Raw genomic sequence first — 11008 nt, forward strand, 5'->3', positions numbered from 1 at the left:
ATGAAGATTTAAGCAGGTAAAAATGAATCCTTGTTATCACACACATCAACACATTCATCCTGAATCCTAAAGGATAACTGCTGTTTCTCTTCCTGGGTCCTCTCTGTCCACATCCTGGTGTCTGAGTGACTGGTAGGTAGTAAAAGTGTTGGAACTGGTCCAGTAGATCACCTCAGCCAGCAGACACCAAACGGGCTGCAATGGCTGCAACGTGATCCTTTGGGACAACTGCACCTGATCACAGTAGGTCCACTAAAAGAGCTTGTTTGATCCACTGACAGACTCAGAGTGTTATTCTAAGTGTGTGACAGCATCATGGAAAGGATCCCTACAGAGAGAGACCTGGAAGATCCTTTTGGTTTAACCACAAACAGCACACACACCAGACTACATTCACTAAAACAGGGGTTTTAGCTCACAGAACACAGGAGCTGCTGATCTACTGCTGCCTCCATCAGTTAGTGTGTTTGTGTTACTGTGTGACTTTGGTATTTTCAAGATAGAAACACGAGTCACAGCAAGTAGACCAGCAACGACGACTGGCGCAGATAAAATTACAGTTTTTGTCATTGGAGTCTGGTTCAGAATCAGTTTATGCACCAGAGAGCACGGACAAGTTCAATGTAACATACAAAGTTAACCACAGGTCGTTTATTAAAACTGGACCGCTGTTTGAAGACACCAAAGCCTCCTCCGTCCAGTCATTTATTAAAACTGGACCGCTGTTTGAAGACACCAAAGCCTCCTCCGTCCAGTCATTAAAACTGGACCGCTGTTTGAAGACACCAAAGCCTCCTCCGTCCAGTCATTAAAACTGGACCGCTGTTTGAAGACACCAAAGCCTCCTCCGTCCAGTCATTAAAACTGGACCGCTGTTTGAAGACACCAAAGCCTCCTCCGTCCAGTCATTAAAACTGGACCGCTGTTTGAAGACACCAAAGCCTCCTCCGCCCAGTCATTAAAACTGAACCGCTGTTTGAAGACACCAAAGCCTCCTCCGTCCAGTCATTAAAACTGGACCGCTGTTTGAAGACACCAAAGCCTCCTCCGTCCAGTCATTAAAACTGGACCGCTGTTTGAAGACACCAAAGCCTCCTCCGTCCAGTCATTTATTAAAACTGGACCGCTGTTTGAAGACACCAAAGCCTCCTCCGTCCAGTCATTTATTAAAACTGGACCGCTGTTTGAAGACACCAAAGCCTCCTCCGTCCAGTCATTAAAACTGGACCGCTGTTTGAAGACACCAAAGCCTCCTCCGTCCAGTCATTAAAACTGGACCGCTGTTTGAAGACACCAAAGCCTCCTCCGTCCAGTCATTAAAACTGGACCGCTGTTTGAAGACACCAAAGCCTCCTCCGTCCAGTCATTTATTAAAACTGGACCGCTGTTTGAAGACACCAAAGCTTCCTCCGTCCAGTCATTTATTAAAACTGGACCGCTGTTTGAAGACACCAAAGCCTCCTCCGTCCAGTCATTAAAACTGGACCGCTGTTTGAAGACACCAAAGCCTCCTCCGTCCAGTCATTAAAACTGGACCGCTGTTTGAAGACACCAAAGCCTCCTCCGTCCAGTCATTAAAACTGGACCGCTGTTTGAAGACACCAAAGCCTCCTCCGTCCAGTCATTAAAACTGGACCGCTGTTTGAAGACACCAAAGCCTCCTCCGCCCAGTCATTAAAACTGAACCGCTGTTTGAAGACACCAAAGCCTCCTCCGTCCAGTCATTAAAACTGGACCGCTGTTTGAAGACACCAAAGCCTCCTCCGTCCAGTCATTTATTAAAACTGGACCACTGTTTGAAGACACCAAAGCCTCCTCCGTCCAGTCATTTATTAAAACTGGACCGCTGTTTGAAGACACCAAAGCCTCCTCCGTCCAGTCATTAAAACTGGACCGCTGTTTGAAGACACCAAGGCCTCCTCCGTCCAGTCATTAAAACTGGACCGCTGTTTGAAGACACCAAAGCCTCCTCCGTCCAGTCATTAAAACTGGACCGCTGTTTGAAGACACCAAAGCCTCCTCCGTCCAGTCATTAAAACTGGACCGCTGTTTGAAGACACCAAAGCCTCCTCCGTCCAGTCATTAAAACTGGACCGCTGTTTGAAGACACCAAAGCCTCCTCCGCCCAGTCATTAAAACTGAACCGCTGTTTGAAGACACCAAAGCCTCCTCCGTCCAGTTATTAAAACTGGACCGCTGTTTGAAGACACCAAAGCCTCCTCCGTCCAGTCATTTATTAAAACTGGACCGCTGTTTGAAGACACCAAAGCCTCCTCCGTCCAGTCATTAAAACTGGACCGCTGTTTGAAGACACCAAAGCTTCCTCCGTCCAGTCATTAAAACTGGACCGCTGTTTGAAGACAGTGGCAGTGTTGGTTCTGGTAGTATTGAGAGTAGTGGTGGTACTGGTAGTGCAGGTGGTATAGGTGGTTTTGGTGTTTCTGGTAGTACTGACAGTACTGGTAGTACTGGTGTTGCTGGTGGTATTGGTGGTTCTGGTAGTACTGGTAGTACTGGTGGTATTGGTGGTTCTGGTAGTACTGGTGGTATTGGTGGTTCTGGTGGTATTGGTGTGTGGTAGTACTCATGGTACTGGTAGTACTGGTGGTATTGGTGGTTCTGGTGATTCTGGTAGTACTGAGAGTACTGATAGTACTGGTGGTATTGGCAGTGGTGGTTCTGGTAGTATTGAGAGTAGTGGTGGTACTGGTAGTACTGGTGGTACTGATGGTTTAGGTGGTTCTAATGGTAGGCTACTGGTGGTACTAGTAGTAGTACTGGTGGTATTGATGGTTTTGGTATTACTGGTATGAGTGGCCAGTTTGACTGATGGCTGCTCCTCTAACCCCTGACTGACAGACAGACAGACAGATGGAATACAGTGACAGCGTTTCACATATTGATATATCGATATCTCAGCATATTGATCAGTGGGCTGCTGACGCTCCGCCTGACGGTAAAGTTAGCTGCTCGGGTGTTGGTTAGCTACATTAAGGTATCTCCCTCAGGTGTTAAAATGGCCACCAGTCGGGCGTGGAGGTTAAAGCGTTACGGGCGTTTCGTCCCCGGCTCAGCAGGAACAGGTGGAAAGCCCTGGAAGGTAAAATTATCTTTACTTAGCTCGTTATTGAACTGCCGACCACGCTAGCTAAGATTAGAACATTAGCTAGCGCTCCTGTCAGGCTAATGTTAGCGTGTACTTAGCATTGCACAGAGTGACGTTAGCTAGCTGTGTGGCAGCTAACAGCGAACAGGTGTGTTTTCCCTTTACACCTGCCTCATATGTGAATTAAACTCTTGTATCCGAGTTTTGCTGGGCCGTGCCTCTCAGCTTTCTCAGTACAGAACCCCCGATGTAATTTAAGAAGACTTTATTTCCAAGACTCTGCTAGTTCACTGCACATTAAAACTGATTTTAGCTTGTTACTAAAACTCTAATTATTCGAACAGTGACTCCTGTCCTTGTGCAAGTTTTATTACTTTGTCAGCATGTTATCAGTATGCAGGTTTTATCATCTCTGTGGATTAATGTGATTTCCCTAATGGAATGGTATAAGGATTTTTATTTGCTCTTGTGTTGAAATGGCCAGTGATGCTGTAAACAGGAACAAATCAGAAGACTTCCTGGTAAATTCCTGTTTTCTGCTGAACTGCTGAGCACTGACAGACTAAGTCTATCAATGAAAACACTTAATCAACAGAAATGATTCACTGTGAAAACTAACACAGCTGGACTGCTGTCATTTAACATCTATTTTTCCATCTGGATGTAAAGGAAGTATGGAAGAAAGTAATCTTCAGTGTTGGTTAATCTGTCTTGTACTGGATTTCTTGAGTAATCAGTTCATTAGGAATTGCTTCAGTGTCTAAAATGAGAAAACACCCCCATCATGTTTCAGGGCCCAAACAGAGCCAGAAAATATCTGAGTGACATTCAGAAAACCTAAAAGTCCTCAGTTAACTCAGACGTGACAATGAATTTCTACACCAGTGCCTTACAGGGGCAGAACACTGTTAGACACCCATGTTAGTAAAAACAACAAAAACATAAACTTTTACCTTACGTTTATATCCTGTTGCACCTTAAATTGGAAACTGCAATGTGTGCCCTCATTCTGTGCAATAACCCACAGCCTTAAAAAAAATTGCCTTGACTGCATAGTTTTTATTGTATTTATGTCTTTTTAAGATAAGATAAAATTTTAAAATACAATTTTCTAATGTTAGGCTGTTTTTTTCCTTTTATATTATATTGCCTGTCACACGTGACCGCACCACAAGGACTGCTCCAGATTTCGCTGCAGTGGTACAGTGACAATAAAGGAATCTTGATCTCGAGAAAAACAGCTTTTCTTGCAGACAGCATTCATGTGAGAATCTGTTACAGAGACGCTGGTCTTGGAGAGAACTGCCTGTTTTTAATGGTTCTTACATGGAGGTTAATTTGAAACCAACAGATGTCCAAAGACAGCCTGAATATTGGATAGTACTTTCATCCAAATAATATGAAAAAGCTAAATATCTTTGTGTTTTCTGTCCATCCTCAGACAGAATATCAGAGGATGTGGGGCTGTGGTTTCATTACCTCTATCAGAGTGTAGGTGGCGAGCTGGAGCTGGATGTTGAGTGTGACAACAGGGATGGATGGATGGATTTGTGTGCACACACCACAGTACTGCATTAAAGGCCAGACTATTCTTTTAAACTGAGTTCACACTCCACCCAGAGGAGTCTGGCTGGCTGCAGGGTGTCATGTACATTTCAAACAGACAGTCATCACTCTGGATGGTCGGGAGCATTTAACCATTTTAACAAGACATATCTGCTACACAGACCTGTTGGCCACAGGCTGTGAGGTCTGACAGAACAGATGGACCTGTGTGATGTACTGCTCACATTGACTCAGCTACCTTCATCAGAATAGTTTCACACACCTGTTTTAAAGTGCACAGACGGGCCCCGTTTACTCCCTCTAACTGATTCTCTCTTCTCTAGGTGTTTGAGGCAAATGGAGATAAACCAGAGATCATCCTCACCGTCGTGGAGTCTGGATACTTGCTGGTGATTCAAGGACAGGAGAGCTTGGTAAGAAGGCTATGAGGCTGCTTTCTGTCCCTTATGGTCTGAGACACAAGTGAAGATGGCACACCGTCTGTCTGGGTGTGTTGGTGCTGAGGAGGTCCGCCCCAGTTTGCTGTAGACTGTCTTGAAATGACAGGTTTGAACGGCGACTCCTGCCCTTCAGCAGAAAACGAGGACTAAGCATGAACAAAGATGTGTTCAGAAAGTATAGTTCCTAACATCCACAGTTTGTGGTTGAAAACATCATAAACAAAGGTGAGTGAAATGTTCACAGAAATGTGAAGTGGATTCCCTGTCACATGGTGGGTTTAGCAGTCTGTGGTGGTCAGCTCACCTCCACATCACAGACGGACTGCTAGCTAAGGAGCACAATGTGCTGCACCGTCAGACAGTAAAATGTGTCTGAAGGAGGACTGTTTCAAACCTGGAGGGCTTCAGCGGCCTCAGAGCGACACCGGATACTGGCAAGTGGCATGTAAGTAGAGCTGTTGCTGCCCTCATCCTCCTGGATACTAACTACTAGTTAGTGTTTTAACAGTAGTCCTCTGTGTGATATTCATGTTGCATCTGTCAGCACTGAGCAGGAGGAAACATGTCCGCTCTGTCTGGGATCTAAATCACTGGCACAGATGATGAGAGGCCTGGTTGAAGCTGACATTTCTGATGGGACTCCACTGGATCAGCTGGGTCAGACCCCACGTCCCTCAGAACTGTTTGGAAACCAAAACCAGTGAAAGAACTCTGATGTTGAATAAGTCATCCTGTTGGACCAGTCGGAGCGCTGGTCTGCGGGACAAATCGAAGCGGTGTGACTGTCTGCTGGACCAGTCGGAGCGCTGTGACTGTCTGCGGGACCAGTCGGAGCGGTGTGACTGTCTGCGGCACCAGTCGGAGCGGTGTGACTGTCTGCGGGACCAGTCGGAGCACTGGTCTGCGGGACCAGTCGGAGCGCTGTGACTGTCTGCGGCACCAGTCGGAGCGGTGTGACTGTCTGCGGGACCAGTCGGAGCGCTGTGACTGTCTGCGGGACCAGTCGGAGCGCTGTGACTGTCTGCGGGACCAGTCGGAGCGGTGTGACTGTCTGCGGGACCAGTCGGAGCGGTGTGACTGTCTGCGGGACCAGTTGGAGCGCTGGTCTGCGGGACCAGTCGGAGCGCTGTGACTGTCTGCGGGACCAGTCGGAGCGCTGTGACTGTCTGTGGGACCAGTCGGAGCACTGGTCTGCGGGACCAGTCGGAGCGCTGTGACTGTCTGCGGCACCAGTCGGAGCGCTGTGACTGTCTGCGGGACCAGTCGGAGCGCTGTGACTGTCTGCGGGACCAGTCAGAGCGCTGGTCTGCGGGACCAGTCAGAGCGCTGGTCTGCGGGACCAGTCGGAGCACTGGTCTGCGGGACCAGTCGGAGCGCTGTGACTGTCTGCGGCACCAGTCGGAGCGCTGTGACTGTCTGCGGGACCAGTCGGAGCGCTGTGACTGTCTGCGGGACCAGTCAGAGCGCTGGTCTGCGGGACCAGTCGGAGCGGTGTGACTGTCTGCGGCACCAGTCGGAGCGCTGGTCTGCGGGACCAGTCGGAGCGCTGTGACTGTCTGCGGGACCAGTTGGAGCGCTGGTCTGCGGGACCAGTCGAAGCGCTGGTCTGCTGGACCAGTCGGAGCGCTGTGACTGTCTGCGGGACCAGTCGGAGCACTGGTCTACGGGACCAGTCGGAGCGGTGTGACTGTCTGCGGGACCAGTCGGAGCGCCGTGACTGTCTGCGGGACCAGTCGGAGCATGTGACTGTCTGCGGGACCAGTCGGAGCGCCGTGACTGTCTGCGGGACCAGTCGGAGCATGTGACTGTCTGCGGGACCAGTCGGAGCGGTGTGACTGTCTGCGGGACCAGTCGGAGCATGTGACTGTCTGCGGGACCAGTCGGAGCGGTGTGACTGTCTGCGGGACCAGTCGGAGCGGTGTGACTGTCTGCGGGACCAGTCGGAGCATGTGACTGTCTGCGGGACCAGTCGGAGCGCCGTGACTGTCTGCTGGACCAGTCGGAGCATGTGACTGTCTGCTGGACCAGTCGGAGCATGTGACTGTCTGCGGGACCAGTCGGAGCGCCGTGACTGTCTGCGGGACCAGTCGGAGCGCCGTGACTGTCTGCTGGACCAGTCGGAGCATGTGACTGTCTGCTGGACCAGTCGGAGCATGTGACTGTCTGCGGGACCAGTCGGAGCATGTGACTGTCTGCGGGACCAGTCGGAGCGCCGTGACTGTCTGCTGGACCAGTCGGAGCATGTGACTGTCTGCGGGACCAGTCGGAGCATGTGACTGTCTGCGGGACCAGTCGGAGCATGTGACTGTCTGCGGGACCAGTCGGAGCGCCGTGACTGTCTGCTGGACCAGTCGGAGCATGTGACTGTCTGCGGGACCAGTCGGAGCGGTGTGACTGTCTGCGGGACCAGTCGGAGCATGTGACTGTCTGCGGGACCAGTCGGAGCGGTGTGACTGTCTGCTGGACCAGTCGGAGCATGTGACTGTCTGCGGGACCAGTCGGAGCATGTGACTGTCTGCTGGACCAGTCGGAGCATGTGACTGTCTGCGGGACCAGTCGGAGCGCCGTGACTGTCTGCTGGACCAGTCGGAGCATGTGACATGGCCACAGTTGCTCCTCCTGCTGATGTTATTGAGTGTGAGCATGTGTTCTCGTAGAGGACACTGAATAGAAGCAGCAGAAGACTGTGTGTAACTGCTGCTGTTTGGTTGTAGAAGCTCATCCTGAGCCAGAGATTTGCTGATTGAACAGAGACCTCTGCAGGCAGGCTGAGGGAACTGCGCCTGATAGAAATACAACTCTCTCTGTCACTGCACATCTTCCAGTCTTTTCTATGAGAGAATGGGGTCACAGAGAAGATTTCACCTTCCGTGACCAAACCTGTAGCGTGTGTTTGTGAGTTAGTGATGAAACTGGCCCCCGTGTGGCTGCTGAAGCTGTTGATTCTCCTTTCAGGATACGATCCCGCTCCTCGGTGGCCCAGAGTCTCTCAGAGTCCACCAGAGAGCCGATAACCTCCTGCTGCGGTTCACTGTGAAGGTCAGTGGTCACATGATCTCAGTCCGACAGTGTCCTCATCGCCTGCCCCAATACCGTCATTCATCAAGAGGAGCTTTAGCTTTGTTTCACTGGACCGGATTAACTAACTAATACTGACTAATAAGAACCACAGGTTAGGGTTATCACTGTTCTTACAGGGTTTATTAGACTGGACCAGATTAACCAATACTAACTAATACTGACTAATAAGAACCACAGGTTAGGGTTATCACTGTTCTTACAGGGTTTATTAGACTGGACCAGATTAACCCATACTAACTAATAAGACTACAGGTTTGGATTTTTAGTGCATTACAGGGTTTATTTAGGGTTTTCCTCATGCTGAAATGGTTAACAGATCATTTGTTGTTGAATTCAGTGTTCAGACATGAGTTAACCAGAACACCAACCCGTCCACCAAACCCTTAGTAACCTGCCGATCAGCTGATCTCCCAGAAGCCTCTGGGAGTGTTTTCAGGGGCTTGGACTGGCTGATTCTGAGGTCTGCTGGTTTCTGCAGGGAGAGAGCCGTATGATGAGGATGCAGTTTGATGGGAGCACCAGGATGGAGGTGGTGGAGGAGTGTTCGAGTGCTGTGGACAAACTGAGGGAGTATGTGTCTGTCAGCACTCAGGATGACGCCCTGCCGCCCCCCAATCAGCCCCCCACCGTGCCCTCTGCCCCACTGACACAGGTCGCCGCTTCACTGCTCAATCAGTGACAAGTTCATACTGTAACGACCCACACATCAAATATCTGTATGGTTAAATGTGTCCCCTCTCCCACAGAGGGGGGTGGGCACCCTGAGTCTGGTCTGTGTGTCTGTGACCTCCACCACTGGACGCTTCATGAAACTGACTGACTGAGGCTCAGACTGAGGGCCGTAGCTAAGGCCACCGTGGAGTCAGCGGGCAGCCACAGTGTTGTCCTGACCTCACTAGATGGCGCTGTTTACACTACGGACGTGTTCTGTGGGGTGACACCACAGCTACAGCAGGATGACTGAGACACACTGCACATGAGCCCTCAACCAATCACAGCACAGAACACCCCCCTACACACACACACACACACACACACACACACTGCCACAGACTGTGGGTCTGTGACCTTTACCTGGAGGGGCTCTGGGTGCAGATGAAAGGCTTTGAGCCTTTCATTTCTGTCCACCAGTAATGAAGCCTCTGATTGGCCTCTTCAGCCTGTGGCGTCCTGCTGTGTCTGTCCAACCAGTGTACTCCCCCTGTGTGTGTCAGCAGACTGGACGGGAACAGGCCCGGGGGGGCGAGCAAGGCCGAGGACCCCCTTCCACTCAGCAAGGCCGAGGAACCCTGTCCATCCAGGGACTCACTGAGGTGCAACGGTCCAACACATTTAGAACTAAAACTAGTCTATTCATAATCAGAAGCCTGGGTTAGTGAAGTTAGACTAGTTTGTTTATTCATAATCAGAAGCCTGGGTTAGTGAAGTTAGACTAGTTTGTTTATTCATAATCAGAAGCCTGGGTTAGTGAAGTTAAACAAACTAGTCTAACTTCACTAACCCAGGCTGTGTAGACATCCTGTATGGTGTTTGTGTCTCCAGGCTCCTCAGTTAATCGTTTCTTGTCAGTGACTGCAGGTTCTTGGTTTCACCATTTGGTTATTTTTTTTAGTGTCACTTCAAGGACCTGTCTGTTAACCTGACCGTGGTGTCTGTTGACCTGTCTGTAATGTCTGTTGACCCATCCGTGGTGTCTGTTAACCTGACTGAGGTGTTAACCTGACTGTCTGTTGGTCTCCACAGCGGCTCCTGGGGGGTGCTGCTGTGCCCCCCCCTCAGGTGCACTCCCTGGGGTGTCTGGAGGAAGTCGCCATGGCGGTTGTACTGCGGGTTTGTCTGCTGGATCCCAGCTTCTTCGTGTTTGTGGAGAGGACGGAGGAGGAGCTGAGGAAGCTGCTTCAGGAGTGAACAGTGTCTGCCTGGGGGGTTGCGGAGTGAGTCCTCCTCTGGTGGTGGGACATTGATGGTGGTGTGTTTGTTCTGTGCTGCCGATCCTGTTAGACATGATTGTACTCGGCAGCTGCTCTGAGGATGGAGGTGGGATTTCTCTGGTTAGAGGAAGAACTGAACAATGAGAAGGTGGATTGTTTTTCCAGGTTTTTATTCAGAAAAAAAATATTGGTCTCACTCATATGTTTGATCGTGGCTATATACTCTGGTCCCTCTGTCCCACCTGAATGCAGGTCCAACACACACGGGTACATGGTACTGACACAGGAGTCATGCAGCTACAGCAGTGAATGTGGCTATGCCAGCGTCCAAGTGATCCCACAATATTAAAGCTTCACTGAGTAAAACACACTGCCCTCCACATATCTATTGAAGAATACATATTGCATAGGATTATAGCCATGCTATACAGGTAAAGAGAGGAAATACAAAAGAAAAACCAATCAATCAAACTGGGAGATATAAAAAAAATAGTTTTTACAGTTTTCCTATCATTTGAACACTCATACTTCAACATATACAAGACACCTAAGTTACTCTGGAAAGAAAAGAAAAGAATACACACATGATTTCTGTTTAGATAGTTAAACACACAGTAGTCTTCTTCTGTAATCACTCTCAGTTAAATACTGCCAGTCACTGAAGCCTCTGCTTCACAATAAAAGGTCTAAGAAAAGTGGACTTACTGTCACAAAACCAAACAAAATGACCATGATATGCTGTACAAACCTCCAGAATAAAACTAACTCTCTCTCTCTCTTTCTCTGTCTCTTTCTCTCTCTATATCTATCTATCTATATATCTATAGATATATAGATATATCTATAGATAGATATATCTATAGATATAGATATATCTATCTATA

At 49.3% G+C, this 11008-nt stretch overlaps 1 protein-coding gene across 1 annotated transcript; it reads left to right on the forward strand.

Moving 5' to 3' along the window:
* The first annotated feature begins 3016 nt into the window (after positions 1–3016).
* On the forward strand, positions 3017–10101 carry rec114 (REC114 meiotic recombination protein). Its single transcript, XM_070832066.1, has 7 exons — positions 3017–3100; positions 4996–5085; positions 8068–8151; positions 8672–8845; positions 8940–8963; positions 9411–9506; positions 9937–10101. The coding sequence occupies exons 1-7, from the start codon at positions 3017–3019 to the stop codon at positions 10099–10101; spliced, it is 717 nt and encodes a 238-aa protein (XP_070688167.1).
* The last annotated feature ends 907 nt before the right edge of the window (positions 10102–11008 follow it).

This window comes from Pempheris klunzingeri, chromosome 1 (assembly GCF_042242105.1).
Source record: "Pempheris klunzingeri isolate RE-2024b chromosome 1, fPemKlu1.hap1, whole genome shotgun sequence".
NCBI classification, from domain to species: Eukaryota; Metazoa; Chordata; class Actinopteri; order Acropomatiformes; family Pempheridae; genus Pempheris; species Pempheris klunzingeri.

Bases quoted from the DNA above. Each gene is read 5' to 3' on its own strand.
- rec114 (XM_070832066.1), top strand. From the start codon at position 3,017: ATGGCCACCAGTCGGGCGTGGAGGTTAAAGCGTTACGGGCGTTTCGTC. The intron at 8,846-8,939 runs GTCGCCGCTTCA...CCTCTCCCACAG, and splicing joins CCTCTGCCCCACTGACACAG to AGGGGGGTGGGCACCCTGAG. The intron at 8,964-9,410 runs GTCTGTGTGTCT...GTGTGTCAGCAG, and splicing joins GGGTGGGCACCCTGAGTCTG to ACTGGACGGGAACAGGCCCG.